At 38.7% G+C, this 24,918-nt stretch overlaps 7 protein-coding genes across 8 annotated transcripts in view; 6 read left to right on the top strand and 1 right to left on the bottom strand.

The window, feature by feature from the left end:
• The window catches only part of LOC111332442 (myeloid leukemia factor 1), a 9,939-nt gene extending 7,702 nt beyond the window's left edge, over window positions 1-2,237 (top strand). The window contains exons 5-7 of the mRNA XM_022937778.2: window positions 215-301; window positions 1,140-1,238; window positions 1,544-2,237. Coding sequence (XP_022793513.2) covers window positions 215-301; window positions 1,140-1,238; window positions 1,544-1,839 — 482 coding nt within the window. The 3' untranslated portion in view covers window positions 1,840-2,237. The remainder of the gene's footprint in view (window positions 1-214; window positions 302-1,139; window positions 1,239-1,543) is intronic.
• Window positions 2,238-2,690: 453 nt separating this feature from the next.
• Window positions 2,691-3,883, bottom strand: LOC111332443 (uncharacterized). 2 transcript variants are annotated; one of them, XM_088729870.1, is made up of 2 exons: window positions 3,647-3,883; window positions 2,691-3,367 (listed from the first exon to the last, which is right to left on the bottom strand). In XM_088729870.1, exon 2 carries the CDS (start codon window positions 3,335-3,337, stop codon window positions 2,795-2,797), a length of 543 nt encoding a protein of 180 aa, XP_088585996.1. In that variant the 5' UTR covers window positions 3,338-3,367; window positions 3,647-3,883; the 3' UTR covers window positions 2,691-2,794. The 2 variants fall into 2 exon arrangements, with proteins under 2 accessions (XP_088585996.1, XP_022793515.2); XM_022937780.2 differs by having other exon boundaries at window positions 3,637-3,870.
• Window positions 3,884-4,482: 599 nt separating this feature from the next.
• On the top strand, window positions 4,483-6,604 carry LOC111332440 (uncharacterized). Its single transcript, XM_022937776.2, has 2 exons — window positions 4,483-4,634; window positions 5,747-6,604. Exon 2 carries the CDS (start codon window positions 5,752-5,754, stop codon window positions 6,253-6,255), a length of 504 nt encoding a protein of 167 aa, XP_022793511.1. The 5' UTR covers window positions 4,483-4,634; window positions 5,747-5,751; the 3' UTR covers window positions 6,256-6,604.
• Window positions 6,605-7,774: 1,170 nt separating this feature from the next.
• Window positions 7,775-9,473, top strand: LOC148724927 (uncharacterized). Its single transcript, XM_088729871.1, has 2 exons — window positions 7,775-7,902; window positions 8,709-9,473. Exon 2 carries the CDS (start codon window positions 8,713-8,715, stop codon window positions 9,205-9,207), a length of 495 nt encoding a protein of 164 aa, XP_088585997.1. The 5' UTR covers window positions 7,775-7,902; window positions 8,709-8,712; the 3' UTR covers window positions 9,208-9,473.
• A 708-nt stretch (window positions 9,474-10,181) lies between these two features.
• LOC111332452 (ras-related protein Rab-13) lies at window positions 10,182-13,559 on the top strand. Its single transcript, XM_022937792.2, has 3 exons — window positions 10,182-10,509; window positions 11,090-11,138; window positions 12,507-13,559. Exons 1-3 carry the CDS (start codon window positions 10,362-10,364, stop codon window positions 12,931-12,933), a joined length of 624 nt encoding a protein of 207 aa, XP_022793527.1. The 5' UTR covers window positions 10,182-10,361; the 3' UTR covers window positions 12,934-13,559.
• Window positions 13,560-14,957: 1,398 nt separating this feature from the next.
• On the top strand, window positions 14,958-18,718 carry LOC111332446 (ras-related protein Rab-8B). The gene is made up of 3 exons (XM_022937783.2): window positions 14,958-15,152; window positions 15,912-15,960; window positions 17,811-18,718. The coding sequence occupies exons 1-3, from the start codon at window positions 14,996-14,998 to the stop codon at window positions 18,196-18,198; spliced, it is 594 nt and encodes a 197-aa protein (XP_022793518.2). The 5' UTR covers window positions 14,958-14,995; the 3' UTR covers window positions 18,199-18,718.
• Window positions 18,719-19,373: 655 nt separating this feature from the next.
• On the top strand, window positions 19,374-24,707 carry LOC148724926 (ras-related protein Rab-10-like). The gene is made up of 3 exons (XM_088729863.1): window positions 19,374-19,583; window positions 21,252-21,300; window positions 22,382-24,707. The coding sequence occupies exons 1-3, from the start codon at window positions 19,424-19,426 to the stop codon at window positions 22,794-22,796; spliced, it is 624 nt and encodes a 207-aa protein (XP_088585989.1). The 5' UTR covers window positions 19,374-19,423; the 3' UTR covers window positions 22,797-24,707.
• The last annotated feature ends 211 nt before the right edge of the window (window positions 24,708-24,918 follow it).

Genomic DNA, 24,918 nt, shown 5'->3' with positions numbered 1-24,918 from the left:
AAAAAGAGTCAGGTAATATTAACCAAACAAGATGGCAGGATCAATAAAGGATTCATTTCGTAGCAAAAATATTTCGCTTTAATAAGAATCAAGAATGACTTGTTTATTTTGAGAGTTGAGAAAGAAAGCTCACTGTGTTTGTAGCACAATAAACCTATAAGAGGCATTTATGTTTTCTCTGTACATGTAAATTGTTTCTCTTACCTATCTACAGGAGATCGTTCTCACGTCATTGAGCGATCAGTGAACAGGAGAACAGGGGAGGAAGACAGAAAGCAGAACTTTATCAACCTGGATGAAAGTGAGTTTGGTCATGTTTTTTTTTTTTATCGCAAACATCTTTTTCATGAAGGTATCAATTGTTTACTTCAAACCTCAGTCTGCGACCACTTCTCTTATTTGTCCGCTCCTTCAGCAACTACTAATACCTTCTCGTGTATCAAACTTTTGCTTTTGAAGTCAGAACCTCAAATTAGGGATCCATGTTTCTTATTGCTTTTAACCTCCTGAGCGTGATCACTCGTCTTTGTGTGATTAACATGTAACCATAATATTCATAATTATAGATTATACAGCAAACAGGTACTGGGAATACTTAAACTTAGCAGGTAGAAATTGTTATCTTGATTAAACACCAAATTCTTGTGACTCATTTACAAGGAAATGTGTAGCAGCTAGAGGGGAGAATTTACAATCAGTTCCTGGGAGTTTAAGCGTAAATGACCATAATATATGGCATAAACAACAGGTCCAAGCATGCATGGCAGTCTAAATCCCACAGGGATCAACGAACGCTTTTCACTCCACTAATTTATTCGTGTTTTTCTCGTTTCCATGTTCCCACCAATAACGTAGCTCCATTTTCTGCCTTTGAAAGCACACACAACCCACAATTCCTCTATTCGCTCCGACGAAGGGCTAACGCTCAAAACGTCAGCTTTTGTAATCGTTACGGTGGCCAATTTACCATTTCAACTTTGTTGATGTATCCAAATTATGCCATGATAAGGCACATAGTTATGTACAGCGTAGGTTTGGCTGTATCAAAGACCTTCATCTGGTACTCTATTTTTATCAGTAAATAAATTGATAGATATTTAACAAACAATCAAAGCAAATGAATGCTTTTTATGGTGCAGGTGATGCCGCAGCGTTTGACCAGGAATGGAAGCAACGAACCAAGCCACCCTCCAATACCTTAAGGGACAGACAGAGAACTACACTTAGAGAATTGGAAGGTTTGTATTCACTGAACTTCAGTCCTTTGAACCCCTCAGAGTGTTTAGCATCTAGTTTCTCCATAATCCAGTGTCACCTCTGAATCACACATTAAGGTTACGAGAATTTAGGAAATGATCATCAACTATAGAAGCTCTTGGCTGTTAGACAAATTCGCCTTGTCATCAACTTAGGAAATGCATAGAGAACAGTATGGAGAATATGCATACTGATGTTAGTGTGTGAAGGGCTAAAAAGTAAACTGACTCGTAAAGGGATTCCACATCAACAGTTCTAATTGCTTTTCGTTTTTCCTCGTGTTTAGAACCTAGAGCAAGACCATCCCACTATAGCCGCAGTGCTGAAGCTGCTGCACCTTTTATGAGAGACGCAGGATTCATAAGAGAGAGGGACAGGCAGAGGGTCAATGGCGAAGGGACAGGGACACGCAGAGAGATAGACGATATGCACCGGGACCATAGAGGTGCACGGGACAAGGACTGGGGATCAGGTGATTTCAATGAAGTTGGGAGATCTCAGAGGGACAGGCGGGAGCATGAAAAGCATGTGCGATTGAACAGTCGTCCCGTAAACAGACATGAACCACGCGGCGGGCTTTGAAGTTTTGAACAGTAAGGCATAAGTCATGTAATGGAATATTAAGCTTTTGTGTCTCTGGAAGAGTTCGAATCTGGGCTAAGCAGAAGAGCATCTTTTCGGCTGCATTTCAGCATAGATTTAATACAAAGCTAGCCTTTAAAAGTGAATAATATTGTTAAGATATCGCAGGCATTTTTGATTTTAATTCCTGGATTAATTTATGAGAGCTTTTCTGCAGCGAAAGGAACTAAACCTGTAAGGACTTATCAACTCAACGTGTGCCTTGTGAAGTGTATTTACTTAAAACAAAATGTCTGTTGTCATGAGTGAACGCATGTTGTTAGACCAGTCAGAGTTTTGGCTGTTGTGCTTTCGAACTAAATGTAGCGTGGTTAAATAAAGTTTTTGGTTTGAGCGAAGCTGTTGTAGCTAACTTTTTGGCTTCCTCAGCGCATGCAAAGCTAAGCGATTTCTCCTTATCATAGCAAACAACCCTTGAAACGAGGCTGATATGCATATTACATAACCTGCAGAGTAGCACCAAAGCGAAAAACTCGTGGGAAATGGGTTCTCTATCGTCGGACCTATGAGAGACTCTAATGGTTTGTGCATGGCTTACTCCGGATGGAGAGTTCCGGGTTGTGTTGTATTGGAAAACACTTTTCTTTTTCGGTGCCTCTATCCAGCAAGGAGCATTCATGGGTACCTGCGAGTTGTCACGGAAGCCTGAGGAAATCCTGCGATGGACTGGCACCCCATCCTGGGGGGAGTAGCATACTCTCGGTCCGTAGGGGGGGGCACTTGGCTCGAGTACAAAACTAGTGAATCAATGGTTACATAAAAACAATAACTTCCAAAAAGATTACAAGGAATTTCTATCTCGTATGCCTTCTTTATTGTGGGTTTTCTGACTTATTCGGGCACGATATTGTTAACTTAACGTTTTCAGCAGAATTCAATACTTTTTCCTTGACTTTTAAGAATAGTACAGCGCCAGTAATGCATTGGCTATACCAATGATATTTCCCATTTTTTCTCTCATATCTTCAACAAACTTGCCATTATATGTATTCTCGTTGTCGAACACCTCACGAATTTCCTTTTTCAAATCCTTCAGGCATTTCTGCACATGCGCAATGCGTGGCACGCTTGCCTTGCTAAGCCGCTGTACAGTTTGATTCAAGTCACTGTTGTTACTATTCAAACTGGGCGTGATATCAGCGCAGCCTTCCTTCACCGATCGCAAAACAGGGACACCGCTATGCCCCCTCTCCGAATCGTGCAATATTTTGATCCATTCTTCCATTGTTGATACCAAGAACAGAAGATCGTCACGTTGTTTTTTCATAGGGCTTTGCATCTTTTCCAGTCTAGTCACAGTCTTCTGTAGATGCTGTTTGTTGGTGCAGAGCATTTTCATTGACAAGGCGTAGCTAGTCTCCAGGCCATTCCCGGTTGTACGCAGCTGTCTGGTGTGCAAAGAATTGCTTGATAATTCGACAGCCACTGTGCCACTCATTTTAGGTCGATTTTAACGACCTTTGAAAATCTAAACGAAGAAGACCACATAGATTATCATCTTCACATATTGTATCGTACGAAAACAGAAAAATATAAAAAGAAGACAAATTCAGTTTTATTCTCGACATAACGCCAAGATTGTAATGAAGGTGGGAATATAATTCCTCGCAATTTTCGCTCAACACTCTTCCTTTCGTTATAAAAATGGGAGATAAATATGCACAAAGATCAGGTAGAAATATTTGTTCTCCAAAAACCATTCGCCCATGTAATAAAACTAACATTTACATCAATTACCTTCTCGTACTTCGGTCAGTCTTGAGCTTCAGTCCTACGGCTTCCTTTGAAATTTCGACTTTAAGCCGGATACTCTTTCTGATGAAGTATGATAAACGAAATCCAACAACAAACGATTGAAATGGTTCTATAAAGATCAAAGGTCACTCATCAAGTCCTCGTTTTCATTCACTTCAGTCGCACGCTCCACTCCCAGAATATTGTCTTAAATTGGTTTCCGTCAAAGCAACCAATGAAAGAGAAGATTATGCGAAGACAAGCTATGGGCAGCTGGAGAAAGCCATTCAAATACAACACTCTGATGATGGAAAGGATTCGAAAGCTTTGAAGGGTTTATCTAGTATAATAGCTGTACAGATGTTTCTGAATATGAAAATATACTTTGTTTTAAAAATAGGAGGGTGTATATTTTATGAATTAAATTTCGGTTTCATGTTCATTTGGCATGGAGAAAGCGTTTTTTGAACATTGTGGTAAGGAAAATGTATATGGGTTTCGACTGAATCTATTTCATTTGACGGGAGATTAATATTTCATAAAGTATTTAATGACCTCTCCGAGGAAGCCATACCAAACACTGTGAATAATCCGAATCATTACTGAAACAGTTCGACGTTGAACATTTATTCATTCGAAAACTATACCCGCCTGCTTAAGAAAAGGTTGAAATAACGTCGTCAACTTAAAAGAAAAATATTGATCAGTGATCTTAGACAAAAGCTCATGCATGCAATAAAAAGATCGAAGTAAGACATTTATTTCGTGCACCTGCTACGGACAACCAATCAAAATTCCTCGCGCCTTCGCTTGATGATAATTTGGGCGTGACAATTTCACAGCATTTGCCCTAGCCATTTACTATTTTAGCATTCTGTCGCCGCAGGGGTTTATTAGCGTCTGACAGCGCCCAAACTAAATCCAACACAACAAGAGACGGTGACATCGCTTTGTTTTGTTGGTCGGTCACCGGGAGAAACAAAACTTTCGGATTCTAAACGGTAAGCTTTTCAGTAAATTGCTGTCAGGAAATTTCTTCCTGGCCTTCGCGACAGATCTTATGTTAAGTACTTTGTACCTATGTATGGGTTTAAAGACAGGCTAGTGGTTTTTCGATACTGGTATTACTTTACTGATCTCGCCATGTCTCCCGCATTGTGAAGAAAAATGTTAAAAATACCATAGCAAAAATTAAGTCAATAATATCAATGGTTTATTCTCCGATTCTTGGTTAAAAATCCAAATACTGGTTCTTACTGATGATGGAATATTCTCCTGTAGAATGCAAATCTATGTGTATCTCAATCGAGTGTCAAAATTATTTTGCTTGACTTTATTACAATCTGTCCTTCATTGTGGGAATATGCAAATAGTGATTATGTTGGTTCGTGTGCGAAAAATCTTAAAATGTTATCTATCATTCTGGAAAATTGTATTTTTGTGTTTTATCAATCGCAAGTGCACAGTCAGGCTTGAAAATTACAATCTTCCTAAGAAAGACATATTTAGTGAAATTGCAGTAGTTTGGGATTTAGACATTAAAATAAAAGAAAACTAGCATACAAACTGCAGTTACAGACATGACAGTAAAACGCATGTTGGAAAACAAGATTAGTAAACTTTACTTGACGTTTCGTATGTAAAGTTTACTAATCTTGTTTTCCAACATGCGTTTTACTGTCATGTTTGTAACTGTAGTTTGTGTGCTATTTCTTATCCAGCTACGATGGCCAAAGAGAAATAATTTTTATAAAAGAAAACTAAACTAGCTCTTGGATTTTCGTGGGAAGGTGTAAAAAGCACTTTAGTTTACAAATCAATAATTTAGCATTTTAGTTCTCTACATTTTCATACCGGAGGAAACATATTACGAATGCAAGTTTATTTATAAAAATTGCGGGTTTTTTTCGTATCAAGTGAGCTTGTGATCACTTTGAGGATCCATTAAATTTCAAAAAGGCATAATGCATTTGTTAGGAAACTTTTCTCAAAATCGACGATAGGTAGTGTAACCGTTCTTCTCAGTTATTATTATTATCTTTTTTTTTTTTTTAGCTGTTTTGGATTTGTAGATCGAATTTAAAATTTGTTTGAAACATTGTTATTTGCGCAGGTAAAATGGAGACACCAATTTATGTCGATGGAGCAACTTCGACCAGCGGAAAGAGTGTTTCGTTGAAACGGGTCATAAATCACAAAAAAGATCTTCAGAAGGAAATTTCCGACTTGGAAAAACTTCAGAAGACCTTACTTCAACAGAGAAAAGATCTCGAATACATAAACGAGAATATCAGAGGCTGGGCTAAGAGCTTCGACACCATCGAAAGAAATACTCAAGGTGTTCCCTTTGTGAGAAATGTCAAAGAAATTTGCGCGTCGATTGAAAACCTGTTGAATGATATTCATGGAGACTTTTACTTCAGAATGCAGAATTTGATCACGGCAGATGTGCCATGTTTTCAGCAGGTTTATGAAGCCTTAGAGCTGTTGAAAAAACAAGTTTCGAAGATCATTAGGGATGATGCAGCCTACAAGGCGTCATTTATCGAAGAAATTCGACAGATCCTTGGACGCCTTACAGGCATCACTGATACTATGTTAGAAATTTATTTTGAACAATAAATAAGAAAATAATTAAGGGAAGACCTTTGACGATTAAACTGAAAAACAAAATATTAAGATAATTTAGAAGCTTCAATCGCAGTTTCATTAGACTTTATTTTTGTATGCAAATGTTTTGGTTTAGAGTTTGTTTTCAAAACAGCCTTATGTAGCCTTATGTTTTTTCGTGGCGTACCTGTAAACTAGCTTTTAGCTAAGCGTTCTGACCACGTTAAATAAATTGATTGATTGATTGATTGTAGGAATAACGAGTTCATGCATTGTCATGCTATAAGAAATATTTAACTCCAGGTAAATAAAGAAGTTGTTATCGATTTATTCAAATAAAAGAGAGAATCCTTTGAATGCACGGAAAGGAATGTACTATATTTCATGCCTGGATATCGTACAACATGAATGAATGAAAATATCAGAATCTGAGGTCCATCGCTTTTACTCGTTCGTATTTTTATTTACCGCGAACGAATGAAGGTAAATTAAACATTTTTGTAAATGAAGAATGCATCTTTCTTTCAAAGAGCGGTGTAGAGAAATAGACAATGCAAAGAACTGAATAGAGAGCTACTTAGAAAATTATATAAATTGGCTTGAACGATGACATATTTCTATTGTGTATGTACTTTTTGTTCCGGTAAAAGCTTCATTCATGCTGAGTTTGTAACCAAACATTCTTTATCTGTGTTATTCCCCAAAAAATTTGGCCGGCATGGTTGTTTTACCCCTGAATTAACCTATGTATAACTGTACTGGCCACCGCAAAGTATCTCGGAATATGACGAGTTCAAAACCCGGATCGTGAAAAAGTTAAAATGCTAGAAATTTTTTGTTGAAAAAGACGAAGATAAAGGAAGTTAAGGTCATTCTTTCCACAAAGGATAATCCGCCAATACTGATGTAATGATTTTAGTTTTTGGTTCATTATACAAGAGCGCCTTTACTTTTTCAAAATCATTGAAGATAAGCAGAAAATAAGTGTAAAGGGTGTTTTTTCAATTACATAAGAAGAATTTCTGAAAAAAATTACATAGAGCAGTTTTAGCCTAATAGAAGTGGTCACACCTGCATATAATTTTGGATGCAAATAAAAATTTTCCACTCGAAGGAGACCGTTCGGTGCTGTCTTCCTTGAAACCTTTCAACGATATTCTTAAAAATGAAACTAAAATTTGTAAGTTACTCTCACATCTAGAATGGTTTTGGGCTCATTAATGAGAACCTTCTTATGAGGGAACCAATGTAGAAATATGGAATTTCGAAAACTACAGTACATATTATGTGATGAACTTGATCCGCAAACTTCATGCATTGAAATGAATTTTAGCTATACATTTGCTTTTTTACTTATTCACTGCAAACAATGTCTGATTGTGAAATCGAAAAAGGAAAATAAAGCGAAGACGAGTCTATACACACCTGTTCACCGTTCGTCCAATCATCTTCAAGATTTACGCGATTTTTAACCAATCAAATCACTGATATTGTGAAACGCATGGTCATGCGCATGAAGTTTGTACCCTTTGGGTGGGTCAGTTTTTTAGTGATAAATCATCGACAACGTTCGAAAGTGCTTTCCTGAAATATCATACCATTTCGCTCTGATTCCTTTTTCAAGGATCGTGACAATTACATTTCTCTTATACGAGCGAGGTAAGCCAGCAGACGTAATTTTTAAAAAGATTTTCATAACTATAAAATAATGTACGCGCTGCGATTAAGCGTACATTGACAGATGACAGGAATAACACACTTTAACGTAAGGCTAAAGTCGGAATTATCTAACCCTCCATAAAAACACTCGTTAGCACATATCTCATACGGGTTTGATCCTAAAGTAAGATTATTTTTATGGTCTTTTCACACGATTCATCCTTGAAAACAACACTTTATTAACTATCTTGTACGCATTTCGCCGTTTCACTAGGATCATATTTGTTTTAATTCATTCATAGACGCAAAAAGGAAAATAATTTTCGTCTATGCAAATTGTTTTGTCCCCAGACTTCCTCGAACATAAGTAAACAATTTCTTTCAAACATATCCCTCTTTGTATTTTTTTAGAGACGTTTCCTTTTCCGTGAAAATAGCCTCAAATAGAATGAAGATTCCTATAGTTAATCAATATTTTAAACATTACTATGCAGGGGTTTCGAAATTTTTTTCCTGAAGCGGTTGTCAATGATTAATAGTTGGTCATGCGCGGAAAGGGGGGCCTAGGATGGTGAAGCGAAACCCAAACACATGTTCAATGGCTCGAGACACAACCTCGTTCCCAGGGCCTTTTCCCGCCCCACCCCCAAATAAGAGAAAAAGCCCTGGGAACGAGGTTGCTCGGGACAGACGGCGGTAAGATTTCCTTAAGGTAGCGGTTGACCGCCTAAAAAAAACCCTGTACGGGCACCAAGAATGTGGTTTGTAGAAAACCTGAATGTTTTATTTTATTTCTGAACATTTAGAGACATGACTAACGTAGGAAGCGATGGAATCCAAGAACTCACGACGCGTGCCGAGAAGTTATCGATTACTTCTATTAACAAAGGCACCAAGCTGTTCAAAGCTCAAATCAGAGAACTGGATAAACAGTATGACACGATGCAACAGCAACTAGAAGATCTACACTTTATCTTGGACGTTATCCTTAAATGGGACGAAGACTTCAAGAAAGTGGTACGATTTAGTCAGGGCGTGCCTCACATGAGGAGCACAAAGGAGATTTGCGCCAACATCAAGACGGCCATGATACCGAGCAGTGAGTTTGACCGCACGGTGCAGATTCTCATCAGAGAGGGTGTGCCATGTTTCACGAGAGTGACAGGGCTTTTTGATAAGTTGAAATCTCGTCTCGATGAGAGGTCGCCAAACGCGAAGGTCTCTGAGGAGATTCGTCAACTGCTCGGAGAGTTAATCGGAACTTTGTGCACGATAATGAATTTCTTTTACGATCAAGAGGCGTAAACCTCTAATTAGAGGACATTGGGTCGAGAGACAGAATGGGAGGAGGGGGAGATTAGTGTTAAAATGTACCCCTCCCCCCTTGTTTTTGATCGAAAAATTGTTCAGTTCGTTTGACGTCATCGATTCTGACTGAAGATAAATTTTTTTGAGTCTTGAATCAAAGAAACAAAGCCAAATGTTTTCAAATTCTAACTTTATTAATTAATTCTCTCAACGGTGCTGTAAGTTCTGAAATGGATGAAAAATTTACAACACGTTCGATTTCATTCGTGTTGTTTGATTCATCGTTTCTTCTGTAGTAACGTCACAACAAGCGGCTGAAGAAACGTGTTTCCACGCAAGCTTCTTTTTTGGCTTGTCACGCAGATTGCGTTACACGCAAAAAAAATTACCCGCCTTTTGATCGACCTTAGCTAATTGATTGCCTGATAAACGAGGTCGATTGACGGCTTAGTGGGGAAGCGATCTGTTTAACAATACATCAATCAGTAGTTCAGTTTATAGGTTCAAAATATCGGAAGAGAAGGAAAATTTTTAGAAATGAAATATTCATCTGAATGCACTGCTGAAACATTTCTTTCTCCAGGAACTAAGTTATCTGTGTGCAACTTGGCAACGGGTAGTTTCTTACTCGTCACTTTGACTTTGGTGTCGGGAATTTTGTCATGGTTACAATTACGCACGGACTGCTGCAATACAATCTCGCTTTGGCTGGTGGCGATGTCGAGCTCGCGTCCGCTCTAGCCGGCGGGTGCTATTTTTCAATTGTTTACTCTGTTTGCGTATTGTTGTTATGTTTATTCTGTGCTTGGAAAAAATATACTCTAACTCCCTCGACACTCGTTTCTAATTAAAATTCGACGGTGTACTTGAATCAAAGGGTCATATGTCAATGGATTTAAACAGAATTAAATTCTAGCCTATTCTGATATTTATAATATTATTTGAAAAGACGACATCCGCGTATGATTCACGAATTTGCGCAGTCAGCTGACAGCTTGACGAAATTAGCGTGGACAAAACATCGAAAACGCCTTGTTGTTTTTTTTTTATGTCTGAAATTTATGTAAAGTGCTTGTTCCGTGACGAACACGCTCACTTGGATTAACCCAACCCTCCGCGGATTGAAAGATAAAGAAGGCTAACAATTTAACATGGCGCTGAGTTATCACTTGTTGTTTAAAGTCCTCCTCGTCGGCGATCCCGACGTCGGCAGATGCGCCATCTTCCATCCACCGGCAGGTAACGCCTCGGTTTTGTCGGCTATGGGAGTGAATTTTCTCAAAAGGCAACTAGAAATCGGTGAGTAGTGTTCCTTCGGCGAGTACTTTTACGGTATTACGGATAACTGCTTGTCTGGCGTTCGCTCTTTATGCGCTACGATGCCGCAACTTACCCGAGTGTTGTTTTGAACCGGTAGTAGTGAGGGATTTAACGATACAGCTCGGCGACTATTTATGGTTCAGTATACTCTAACGACGCTTTGAACTCCATGTTAGGGCGATATTTGCTTTGTGTTTGTAGAAATCGCAATACAACTTCGTAAACGAGTTGTCAATATCATACCCTAGTAGTTCATAATTCCCCTGATAATTTTGTCATTCGTGTTTTTTTTCCCGTCAAGCGAACAGCTGTTGTTATTAACTGACTTCTACGGATAAGTCAGTTTTGTTTTTCTCAATCCACTTAAAATAATTAAGAAATGATCTGAAACTGTTATCGTTGGAAGAGGAATGCTTTTACTGGCGCGATACTTCCTAATTTGAAACATTGAAAAGCAAATATTTTACGTGCCTCGAAGGCATGATCTCGATTAAAAGCTGTCCTACTCGTATCTGACTCTTTCGACCGAGTTCAATTAACTTTTCCTTTCAAACTTCAGATGGAAAACGAATAAAATTGCAGATATGGAATATTACAGGACAGGAAAGGTAAGATATTGTGGAGTTAAACGCGCCACTTTGCTGTACGTCACGCGATTGCATGGTCACGCCATGTCAAGTTCTCGTTAACAGCTGCAGTCAAGTCTACGTTTTTGAACAAATTTCGTGCAAGGATTCTCATTAGCGTTATAGAAAGTTTCAAAATGCTCAAAGGAACACTTTCCGGTTGAAATGTTTCATTATCTTTCCTATTTAAAAACACTTCAGATTTTTCCCAACTGTAACACAGGAAGTCTATTATAATACAGAACGCGGAAGTCCACACCCTAGCAATAGCTACCTCCTCAGTGATACATTTCCGTTCGTAAACGAAATTTTTTAAATGTATTTTTGCCTGTGATACTCTCCCAGAAGCCCAAAAACGCTAATGAAAACGAGGCCTAGAAAAATGGTGAAATAAATGGAGTGTTGTGAAAACGCATCGTTCTTTAAAATGCTCAGCCTGCGAAGCAAGCCCTGGGGGAAAGGAGGTGGGATTGAGGGAGCGGAATGTGCGGAGCCCCAATCCCCCCTCCTTTCACCCAAGGCTTGCTTCGCAGGCTAAAAATGCTCGGTTCCGTTTATGAACAAGTGAAATCAGAGGCTCTTGAAAACGATGAGGAAAATAACGAATCACGTATTAATTGTCGCCTCTATCAGCGTATCAGGCGTTTTGGTGAGAACGATGAAACGTAGAAGTGTTAATAAGGTGAGAGCCAAGCGAAGGACGCTTTTGTGGGCAGAATTTTGGTTGAGGGCCAAAATGCCAATTGGATTAGTGTCGTCGGCGTATGAAAGCTAATTCGCTGGAATGTCTCTTTCTCCGACCTTGAAAACCACAATCTCCCGTATGACGGTGTAGCAAAAAGATAAGTCACTATCCCCACCCACATACTGGGATTTTCAGTTGAGCGAAGCACGACGGACGTTAATAGTTAGATACAAAAATCCGGATATTTTTCAGGAATTTTAGGTTCAAACAAAATTTCTAGAGAACTTGAGGATCTTTGGAACAGTTAAGGATTTATAGACGACAATTTTGGAAAAATGCAGCCAAATCTACGTGTTTCGTAGAAGCTTCTTTCATTGTTCCCAAAAGGGGTCCTTCCATACAAATACTACCGGTCAGAGATTTCACGTTAAAGTTGTGTTTATGTCACGGGAAACTGGTCTCATTTCCAGTGGCAACGTGTTGTTTGACTTCTCTTATAGACGGGCTTCCGAATTTGACAGTTGGCGACGCACGGCTCTTGAGATTCGGTTACCGCTTGAAACGAGGAAGGTTACCCGTGGCAACACTTTTTCCGTGCCTCACTTATGCTCAACTAATAATCATAGTGAGTTTCAATCGCTTTACATTGGAATCCAATTTTTTAGTACCCAGGCTGTCACTCCCAGCTACTATCACGGTACTCAAGGGTTCATCGTTGCTTTTGACGTCACCGATAAGAGTTCCTATGACAGAATCCTGGACTGGCTTCTTATTATTGAACAACACGCCAGCAAGCGAGGCTCTCAAAAGATGTTGGTTGCTAACAAGTGCCATTGTAAGGAGAGAAACCGCGTTATTACAGAAAAAGAGGGCGAAGCTCTCGCCAGAGAATTTGGTATGAGATATGTGGAAATCAACGATCTGCAAGGCTCAGATATAGATGAGGTTCTAAAGCAGTTAATTCAAGACATCCTGAATAACAATGGCGCTCCAGGAAAAGTTGAAGATGGCCACAAAACGAACATTTGTGAGTTGGACACGGAATATAACGGCACCAGAACTGGAGGAGAAAAGGAATCACTTCTCGGTTAGAGATTATAATCTCTTGCTTCTAGGTTAACAAGTCTTCCGCGAATAGGACATTTTAAAAAAGATGTGGAAGTATTTCGCCTTAGAAAATCTTCGAAATTCTTCCATCAGATTTCGCGGGCAAAGCTTTTGTACGAAAACGAGATTTAATACAAGATTTTTCGAGAAGATACGTTTGCTAGCTAGGAATTTGCATATCCTATAACTTCAAGGTAGCCTCTTCTCGCAATTTATCCACCCTCCCTTCTATTTCAAACAGTCAATCAAGCGCGAGATAGTTGTAGCTGCGCGTATAAACGTGCGAGCGTGTAGACACGCGAGGAAGGCGTCTCCTCGCTCGCCTTAGTACATCTAGCTAGTTCGTCAGAAAGAGTGCTGGCGCTTGGCGACCCGCGGGAGCATTAGAGAGACTGAAAAATCTATACGAGTTCTAAAATTTTTAAGTGAATTAATATATGAAAAATAACCTCGATGAGGGGTACATAGGCATTCACAGTATCTACCAAGGTTGGAATTTAGAAACTAACCACATTTTTTCCCAACGATCGTCTTAGACATTTTTAATGTGACTTGGTCCATGTTGTAATTAAAATAAACTCAAGAAAACAGAATACGCCAATTTGGCAGGACTCAAACGCTCTTTCTCTGACTCGATATGTCTTTTCGCATGCACTCACAAAAATAAGGTTATTCGATAGTTTGAAGATCATTTTTGTTGAGTGCTCTTTGGTTAGTATTACTGTACCTCGATGTGGCAAACCTTGTCCTCAGAATGAGGTTCGGTGTGGCAGATCAAAGAATAATTCAGAGTGGAAGGAACTCCATTATCACCACTTCATCGCCATGCACCCTTAGATAAATCCCTTGTGGACGGAAAAAGAAAACTTGAAAACAATAGCCTTTTATTTTTTTTTTTTTCAAGTTCCAATTGACAAATTTCAAATGGCGTAGGGCAGCCTGACACTCACAAACGCGCGAGAACAAAACACTCGAAATAGTAAGGATTTTAACACGTAGTCACGGTAGACTTTTCATGTAATTTAATTTTTGACTTAATTTTAATTTATTAGCTTCGCCGACAGGCAGGGACCCCGCAACAGCTTGCGCCAATTACTGCGGGCCCTGGTACCCACCCATCCCACCCCAGGGGAGGACATCCATCACACAGTGATCTCGTGCGTGAGAAATTAACGTCTCCTGCCCCCAACCCTGCGGGAGACGGGACCTACGGTTTATTCGTCTTATCCGAGAAGACTAGAATGTCTATCCATTTCCTGATATCATAGATAGGTAACACATTCTCCTCAGTAATTTTAAGACCTTGAGTGTTGGTCCGGCCGGGTCCTCTGTGTACTTTCCCCCAATCGAGTCGCTTGAGAGCCGAGCGTTAGAAACCAAGGAAGGGCGAAGGGGTGAGTACTTCTCACCTCTCAGCGGCTTTCACACCCCCGTAGTTTTGTTCGAGTTTTTCTTTTTTTTTCTTTTTTTTTTTTTGTTTCAGATACGATTTTCTATGTTAAGGATCGGTCATTATTTGTCGCCTTAGAATTTTGGTTGTGTAAAGATAAAATGTACCTAGTTCTCCATAAGGCTCTGTAATATTCCAAGAGGAAAATAAAACAGTTACAGTTCTATGTTCCTTTGAATATCCTTTTGACTCCCCCCTTCTATTGGCAGACAACTTTCTATAGTCCCCGCTTTATACTCTGTTGACGACAATTAAGCCCCCATTCTATCCCATTGAAAACCACGTGATCCCACCACCTCACCCGGTCACCCTCCCCCCCCCTCGACCCTCCTTCACCCAGTTGATAAATAATGACTGGTTTCTTAATTCTTAAAAGGAGAAATATAAAGAAACTTCAAAACCCGAAGAGATTACTTTTTTTAACTTTTGAGGAAACAATGTACGAAAATTAGAATAGCAGTTTTAAAGAATTTGAAGTATTTTTGGTAATCACATGTTTGCAGAACATTAATTTTTTTTCACGCACGTGATTTCACAGCAACTATGTATGTAACACAATCGGCGCCAGTTGTCACATCACATGCTAGTTCCCAGAAAATGGCGAAGAACTACGATTACCTCTTTAGGATTTTGCTGGTCGGTGACAGCTCCGTTGGAAAGACCTGCATTATTGTACGTTTTACGGAAAGCACCTTTACTGAATCATATATCACGACCATTGGTATAGATTTCAAAATAAGGACGATTGATATCGGTAAGTTCCTAGGCAGCCGTACAATGTCAATGGCGACATCACGAGAAAGATCGTTCGAATCGATTTGTTACGGTTTGTTAGTGATTATCATTGAGTGTGATGCTTATTATAAAATATTTAGGAAGTTCAGAAGGGGAATTCGTTTAATGGAAAGCTATTTTGGATGCAATAATCGTTAGAAATGAGTTATAAATGCGTCGCCGGTGATTTATGAGAAACAAGCCACTTGAGTGTTACACAACTTCTAGACATGTCACACCTGTTTTGTTTCACGATGTCGACCATGTTTATTCATGAGCCTGTGTGATTCAAAAAGGAGTGCTTCTGATACAAAATTGTATTTCATTTTTTTTCTTCTCTTCATTTTCTTTCATTATCGATGCGTAAATAATTTTGCAATGCTATCGGTGCATTCTAAAGTGAAACTAACTTCTCTCTTAGAAGGCTTTTTCCTGTTTCGATTATGTGTCAATGCAATTATCTTCCTCAATAACTAGTTATTTTTCCTAAGTCAAAGGACAGAAAAATTTCACGGCTTTCAATGAAAATAAACGTGAAATACCGTTCTTGCTCACGAGGGTTGCAGCCGGAAGTGGATTTGATCAGGTGTTCTAATTAAGTCTCGTCACGCAACGCCTACTATGGAGAAAGGACGTATAACGGCTGCCACGAAGAACTTTTTGACAAGTTTCGAATTATTTTTTTAACCCTCTCTTTTGTTGCACTAGCCTTTTGTTAAACTTTAATTTTCATTTATAGATGGCAAAAAGGTCAAGCTTCAGATATGGGACACCGCTGGCCAAGAGAGGTATCAGTTATGACCCCACTTCTTTGCCCCTCCCAACCCCACCCTGGCACACTGACAAAATGCTTCAAGGTTAAAATTCGTTAGCCATCGTCCTGGCATAATTAAGTGTAATTAAAAAAGGGAAGATTAATCAAAAGTAATCGTATGGATGTCTTAATCCTCTGTTGTCTGTGTGCCCTGAATTTATTAGCAGGCTGTCTCTAACGAACGAAGGGCAGGAACGAGAAAGAGGGATGTAAATTTCTAGGCATCTCCTAGCCTACGTTTTCTTTCCGTCTTAGGAGACAGCATACTCTCTAACAATTTTCTTAGGAAGTAAAACCATCAGCTTTAAATATATGCAATGCGAGTTATACAGCGCGCGCGAGAAATACTGAAGTATTCTTCTTGTGCGCGATGTGTGGTTTGCAGGCACCTACGCGCGTCTCCACTGCATTTTAACGTCTCAAGCTTTGCAGGTCAGATGCTCTCTCGTTCATCAAACCCATCCCTTTTTTCGTTGGTGATTTTAGCTCGCGTGACCCTCAGCTTGTGCCTAAAGCGTCTTGTGATATTCTTGCGCCCGTTGCTGCGGCTAGTCTTATTTCTTTAACAGTTCATTTCTCCAAAGCTATCATTATTTTTCCTGCATGTGGTGATAAAGAGTTCACTATACCTGTACTAGTTTGCGAACAGGACTGTAACCAATTTAGCACGAGCATTTCTCCCCCCTCAGGAAACCGTGTCGTAAACGTGACAAAGCTGTACCATGCTTAGACTTAGCCACAAGTTGCTCGGCAACTTTTTAGAATTTTGGCAACTTTTAGAATTTTCGGTAACTTTGGGCTTTTTGAGGTTCTTTGAAGCCACGTTTTGAGCCACATTGGTCAGTTTTCGATAGACATTTATTCAATTTATTCTAAAATACAATAATTAGGGGCCCCCCCATGGGTTGATTTTTGTGATGTCTTATCAAGAGGTCAGCGGTATCACGTTGCACGTTTTTCAAGATGGCGGACAATCAGAGTGACTATTAGTTGATCAAGTGAAATGGAAAGAACCTCTGATATTATCATTGGACTTTGACTCATAAAGTTTTGATAAGAAGCAATGTGCAAATTTTTAGCAACTTTTTGGCAACTTTTAGACACTTATCGGCAACTTTTTGGGGATTCATCGGCAACTTGTGGCTAGGCCTAACCATAGTTCTTGAGTCACGGTTTATTCACTTGATGATTTTACGGTTCTGTTACAACACTTCGGTTAACACCCACTCACAGCTCCTTGCCTATTCGAGTAAAAGTACACTAAAAACGTTGCATCCCAGGCACGCAGAACTAGGCCATATATGGGCGAAAATTAAGTGCCGCATAAATGTTATTTGGTTATGTAATAGACAAACGAAATCACTTGTAATGTCAATCGAATGAAGGGTTTCTAATGAAAATTGCTAGCCAAGGAGAGGTCTGCAAGTGGTCAAGCACTCAGTATTAGTGCCAGACTCCCGACAAACCTCTCCCCGGCTCGTCTTAAATCTTCCAGCGGGCGGAGAAACATCGCATGAGGGCCTGGGTGGAGGCTACAGCTGCTCTTACATGCGATGCTACTCCGTTGTAGGTAGCCCATACTTTGTCCCGTTTTCAGACATGTAGCCTATTCTCCACTATGTCTGCATTCCTGGGTGGACAGATGGTGAAGAGAGGCTTTGTTAGGATCAAGTGCCGTACTAAAGAGCACGACACAATTTTTTAGCTCCAACTTAGATTTCTCGATTGCAAGTTCAGATGAGGGCTTCACCGTCAACGAGAGGTAGACCTTTTTTGTATTATGAGTCAACTCTTTAATGTTATTTTCACTATTTTTTTTTGTAGATTTTACACAATTACTGCCACGTGTTATCGCAGAGCTATGGGGATCATGCTGGTGTATGATATCACGAGTGAAAAGTCCTTCAAGGGCGTGGCAAGCTGGATCAGCAAAGTTGCAGAAAACTGCGACAATAACATCAACAAAATCCTTCTTGCTAACAAGTGTGACCTAGAGGAAAAGCGGGAAGTGACTCGAGAGAGGGGCGAGGAACTGGCCGGCAGACTTGGTATCCCTTTTGTGGAAATAAGCGCTCTGTCAAATTTGAATGTAGAGGAAGCGTTTACAACACTAGCGAATGACATTCTCAAAAGACTGATGCAGTCTGGAGAAAATAGAGAAACTGGGAACGACTTGAGGCCAGCAACAAAATCATCCTGTCGGCCGTGTTGACGTCATTAGCCCTTTTTCATAGAAATGAACCATATAATTTTAGATTTCCCTCAAATGAAGCTAACAGAAGTGTTTCCTTTATAGGAGGGAATGTAAAGTTTCTATCGTGAATAATTTTAGGTTTAGAAGAAAGAGAGGTATACGTATGGAATGCTATGAAAATATATATTACCCACTGAGACTGTGATATATTATTAGGGTTTATTCAATCTTTTTTGTTTAGCTGATGCACGTGCAATTCGTCTAGGCTGAAAGTAAGAGCAATAGAACTTAAGTCTGTAATCGTACCAGAGATTTTGTAACAAAATTCGGGTGACTGCAAAGCCGGAGACCAATTTGTTAATTAAGAGTATGAATTGGTAAATCAGTATTAATTAAATGGGTAGTCAGTCAGTTCAGCTTGCGCACGTGGATGGTAGCTTTAGTTGGCGCGTGTGACTTCCAGTTTGTTGATGAATATTTAACATTGTTGCCACTGGTGAGAGTAGGGAAAAATAAAATTCTCGAAGAGCAGGATAAAGGCAGGGTATTTCATTTTGAGTCTGGAATAATTTACATGTGGGAAAGATGTCAGGGAAAAGTGGATTTCCAAGTAAATATTAAGTCGCACCTCTCCTCTTTTTTCTCATATTTAATTCTCTTCTAAGATTTTCTAAATTAATTACTTAATTTTCACATTTATGCGTCTATCAATTCAAAGCTTCAACATCCACCCTTCAGGCAACCTCCTCCCCCCCCCCCCCCGGCCATTCGAACTTTGAAATATTGGTTTGTTCAAATTCCCGCCCCCGGGGGCGAAAACTGTGTCCAAATGCCCTAGCAAAAGTGAACCTCAAAAGTCTTCAAAATCCTCGAATATCCCGATACTCGAACTTGAAATGTTTCCGTTCCTCTACTTGTCCAGTCTCGTACCCAACTTGCCACGGCCAAACGGTAACGTACCACAATTTTGACATTGTCGCAATTTAGTTCTCACCAAGACTAATTTTTCCTCTTTTCCTTTGAAGTTCAGTTCCTTTTCCTTTCGTTCCTTGTGGGCTTGGCATAAGCCTCGGGCGTGAAGGCCCTTTATAGTAATAAATACCTCATGTTTGTTTTCACTCGGCTTCACGTTAAGTTATTTCCGGTTCCGGTTGACAATAGAATCCACTCCCCGCTCCCCTTTCAACATTCTTCCAGTCACGTAATACATAGCGCTTTAGTTTACAGAATCAAGCTTCTAGAAATGGCGAAGCAGAATTTTGACCACTTTTTCAAGCTTCTTTTGATCGGTGACAGCGGAGTAGGGAAGACGTGTATAATATTTCGATTCGCCGAGAACACTTTCAATCCAACTTTCATATCAACTATTGGGATCGATTTTAAGATCAGAACGCTGGAAATCGGTAAGTGTAGCACGTACGATGCAGCAGACGTTTACTTGAATCAACAGGAAATTAGAATCTCGAATTGTTTTTCGCTTGATTGAAAAAGGAGAATTTGTCTGTGTTAATATAAAACTAGACAAGTCTGCTGGTATCTATGATCTATATTTAATGTGTGGTACCATATTTCGTTGCGTGTTTGCCGGGAAAACCACGGCCCGTAGCAATCAATTTAAGACTTTCTCGTACCGAATGTGCTGGCATTTACATATTTACGGTTCAGTTGGATGACATTTCAATTAAACCAAAGAATTTTGCTCAGCTTGAAATATCACGAGATCAGTGATTTCGTTTTGATATCCTAGCGGCATAAAAATTGCGACGTAAAATTCGCTCTTGCTATTTTTTCAATTTTTAACTGACGGAGGAATATCTGGTACTTTCACGGATCATTTCCTTGAACATAAATATAGCGGCCTGAAATTGACATTTGCAATTGTTTCGAACTAGAGAGATTTATTCTATTTTGCCCTAAGGGTTCGCCTTCCATGAGCTTTTAAAACAAGGAGCTTACTCATCATACAAAGCTTTACTACTAGAACAATCTTTGCTTCACAGGTGATTCTTTTGAAGGAAAACATTAGCGTTTGGTTGTATGAAGCAAGCGAAGAATCTCCAGGAGGCTATATTGATATTGAAATTTAACATCTTTCGCTCCTGGTGTCAAACGATGAATTTCATTTTTTCATTGTTTTATGGCTTTCCATTAAGAAACGAAAGGTCTACTTCAGCTTGCGCGTTGTTAAAAAAAAAAAACAAAAACAAGAAAGAAGTGTACGAATTTCAAAAGGAAATACTTCTGCCTAATATCTTAAATTGTTGTGTGGAAGTGGATATGACGTAAGCGATAATTTCTTAGCTAATGAGGGCAATATGGCATCACATATTGCAATCTAGGCAGCGAATTATGTTGACGTTCTCCTTAAAAGGAAATATTCTCCAAAATATTGGACTAGAGGAAGTATCACGCCATGTAGTCGAAAATACTTCTATAACGAGTTCCTGTGGTTCACAGTTACATGAAAGTCTTAGAAATTCGCTGTTCTTAACGCTATAATTCCAGTCTTGATCAAAGTGTACTTTCTCTTACGATTTTAATAAATCGTCTGTTAGACAGGGATCTGTTATCGAGTGAAAATTAACTATATTGACTTCAAGCATTTTTCGAGCGTTTTTGAGAGAACTGTGTCAAAGCAATTGACAGATCTTACATAAAAGACAGATTATAGTTAATTGAAGCTCATCCGCGGTTATTATCCTTTCATTGTATGGGGTTCAGTTCCCCTTTAAGAAACCTTTCGTCTCCTTCTAAAACGGCCTTTGTCGTGTCACTGAACACAAGACGTTGAGTGACATCTTTATAAAGGAGGAATCTGAAGGAGTTTCTGCGTACGAGGCAATTAATTGTCGAGAATCGCTAACTTGGCTCATCAAATAAATTTTAATATATTTAACGGACACGCGATTCAAAGGACTATACCTCTGGTTTATTGCACTAAAATCAATCAGAAATACGCTTCATTTGATTAAGTTTCCTGTCTAACTTATCTGCTGATGCGCTGCAGCTGTTAACTGGGGTAGCACTTACATCCGCTCTGATAAAGGCTTTTGATTTGATTATTGTTTCAGGAGGAAAGAAAATAAAGTTACAAATTTGGGATACTGCTGGACAAGAGAGGTGAGAAAGCTTTTTTCCTTGGGCAATCCCTATAAAATTGTTCGTTTCACTACGCCTTCCCTCTCTTGAAAGTAGATTTATTAGTCGGGTTGAAGATAGACTAAAAGAATTGATCGAGGAAGCCTGAGTTCTAGGAAAGCTTTGGTCCATCTGCAGGCTCGCTCAAGTTAACTGTTTTCGTAACCCAGATAAGGTATATACTACTTCTATTCAAAATGAAAAATTCAGTGATCAAATTGGGGAAAAAGTATTTGTTCGTTTCCCCACCTTCCAGAGCTTCCTTTCCAACGTGAGCAACGTGTGCAGAATGCCTGTGCTAGACTGATATTTGCTGAGTGTAGTTATTGTCACATAACACCTCTTCTAATCAAGTTGCATTGGTTGCCGATTCGGTCTAGTATTTTATTCAAGATTCTTCTGTTAACTTTCAAGATCTTGCATGGCACAGCTCCCACTTACTTGGATTCATTGATTTCTCTAAAGTCTCAGTCATGCTATAACCTGAGAAGCTCTTGACACCCTCTTGCTTAAGCAACCCAGATTCAAATCTAGAGTGACACTTGGTGACAGGTCGTTTACTTTTGCAGCACCTAAACTCTGGAATGCATTACCCTTTGAAGTTAGAAACTCTAAGTCATTGGATATTTTTAAGTCAAAGTTAAATACACACCTTTTTCATTTAACATTTTTATCTTAGCCTGAACACGATACTATAGCAGTATTAGTATAACATTAGTATTTGTATGTAGTTCTAGTATTTTTTTTATTTTACTTTGATAGTTGTATTAATTATTAGTGTTATTTTATTGCAAAGCGCATTTGAACATTGTATGGAATTTACACTATACAAATTATTATTATTATTATTATTATTATTATTATTATTATTTATTTTTCCGCCAGAAGGGGGGAAATCCTCTTTTGGTTCTTCCCTGACTGAGAAATACGGGAAAATGATGCTGCCACCGTTTTCAATACTAATTGGTAGTTCTATCCTAAGCAGTGTTTTCTAATTTCGATTTTTTTGTATAGTGTAAGTCTATTTAAGTCTAGGTTTGTTTTATCACATTTTCCTATGTAGGTTCCATACCATCACAACCGCTTACTACCGCGGTGCCCTGGGTATCATGATGGTGTATGACGTCACGAACGAAAAAACATTTCACAACATTTCAAAATGGATGAGAAAAATCGAAGAAAACGCGAACGAAGACGTGGAGAGAATTCTTGTGGCAAACAAATGCGATCTCGAGAGTCAAAGACAAGTAACAAGAGAAAGAGGAGAGATGTTGGCCAAAAATCACCATATTCGACACGTTGAGACCAGCGCACTTTCCAGCAATAACGTTGATCACGCTTTTACTCTTCTAACACAAGACATTTTAAACAAAGTCTGCCCGCCAGTCAGAGAAGAGAATATGAAAAATGGGAAGGGAAAAAAGAAAAAGGTAAATTTGAAGGGATCTTCTGGCTCGCATCATAAATCTTGCTGTTAGTTAACACTTTACGTCAATCAAGAGTACGGGTAAATTTGTAAATGTAAATATTTGTTTTTTTTTTCTGTTATCCCGATTTAAAGAACGTCCATGGATAGAGAACCGCTTTAAAAGAAGATTTTTTGGACCGTGTATTTAACGTAAGAAAGTTGAGGGTTTTTCAATGATAGTTACATTTATTCTCTCCAAGAATCGTATGTGAATATTTACCAAGGTATGGTATGAAGAAGTGACTTTCCTAGAGGTACAGATTTTGAGTCACGCACGAAATTATTTTAACGTAAGACTTTTCCTTTTGTTTTCTGGACACCGTTTTGGCTCGGAAAATAATTTTGCTTGAGCTTTGAAGTTCGCCATTTCATGACAGTCTGTTTTAATCTTTACCCTTAGCTTTTCTTGTTCCTTCTTGGTTTCAACGGAGTGATGTAAAACCAAAACCAAATTAATCAATCATCACAAAGGTAAACATCACCAGGAAGCAATCAGAACTCAAATAAGAAACAACCGAACCACTTAAAGCGCGAGAAAACGAGGATGACCAAGGCGCGATTGGTTTACATTTGCATCTGATTGGCTAAATTTTTAAAATCAGTCGAAGACTGCCATGAAACAAAACTAAATGCAATCCTGTTGCAAGCCAGTTCCCAGTTGGCTTGTTAGTTCATTTGGTAGAGCACTGCACCGATATCGCAGAGGTCATGAGTTCAAATTGTGCACAGGCCTGAATTTTCATTAGACTCTATAAGTAGCGTTCATTCCTGCAAAGATCGCTTTCATATTCATTTCACAATCTTGTTGGTTTGGAAACTTGATTGAAAATAATTCGATTGCCTTTTTGTGTTGTCTGTCTTACTAAACTAAGCATTTACACTCTCCTTTTAAAAGGAAGGTAGTTTTGAGATCAAATCTTGCGATATTGATTTTTTCACCTCCTTTTTAGTTTCATCGTTTTTCTTACAACGAAGTTACACTTCAAGCATAACGTTTTACATTTGAAAATATTTCAGAAATTCCCGATATTTATATATACGTATTTGCGTCTGATGTAGTTCATTATTATGGAAAAAAAAGTTTATATTTAACAATTATTCGCCGAAGGCGAGGTGAATATCGTCGAATAATCTCCGAGACGAAGTCGAGGGGGTTATTCGACAATATTCACCGAACCTGAGGCGAATAATTGTTTTAGTATAATTTCAGAGCTGAACAACAGAGAAATTTCTAAAATCATAACATTTTAGTAACATTTATTAACATTTTATTTTAACATTTTATATAAACCGCATGGAGCGGTTTATGTAGCGTCATATAAGGAACCGCTCGACCAATCAGATTGCTGGAAACTCTTTGCTCAGCTCTGAAATTATACTAAATACGTATTTGCGTTTGATGTAATTCATTACTATGGAAAAAAAAAAGTTTACTGAGTAGTTGTTTGACTACAATAGCGATTACATTGTCGTGCTTAAAGCGAATCGCAAAGGAATAAAGTAATTTGAGAAATACAATATCATTTTAAAAAATCAAAATATGAAAAAGAGGAAGAGTAATATGTAAAAATAAATGTAGCAAAAAAAGAAAACCAAGCATCATAATAGATTCTTGTATTTGCTCACGTTGTTTGATTGTTAATTAGGGATTAATGTGAATGTTCAAACTAAACACTTGATATTTTGAATGAAGATCGAAAACGTGATGTGATCCATGTTGTTCTTCACGCAAATGCTAAATGTCAGTTACAAATAAAAGTTAGAGAAATAGTCTAGAGATTTATTTTTAACAAAAACCTGAATCTTTATTTCGATATCAGGATGTTTACTATCCATAGTTTGTCAAATAAGCAAATATTTAGAATTCTCACAAAGATTGTAAATAAATTATCAATAAAATGAGAAGCTCTAGAAAAATATACTTATATTGCTCGGCTTACTGTGGGATCCAGGTATTTTTCAACCTGCCATTTTTTGGAGATTTAAGCCAACGATTGCATTTTAGGACGTAGAAATTAAAACTGCTCTAAGCATTCGACTCTCCTCCGTTCTCATTGAAGATCATGTGATCCTCCCAAAATCCTTCGACCCCCCCCCCCCCTACCCCCACCCCGCCGCAAGGGATAAGTTCT

Source organism: Stylophora pistillata, chromosome 8 (genome assembly GCF_964205215.1).
Source record: "Stylophora pistillata chromosome 8, jaStyPist1.2, whole genome shotgun sequence".
Classification (NCBI taxonomy): domain Eukaryota; kingdom Metazoa; phylum Cnidaria; class Anthozoa; order Scleractinia; family Pocilloporidae; genus Stylophora; species Stylophora pistillata.
The sequence above is the reverse complement of the archived record's forward strand: the minus strand, read 5'-3'. Positions and strand labels throughout refer to the sequence as shown.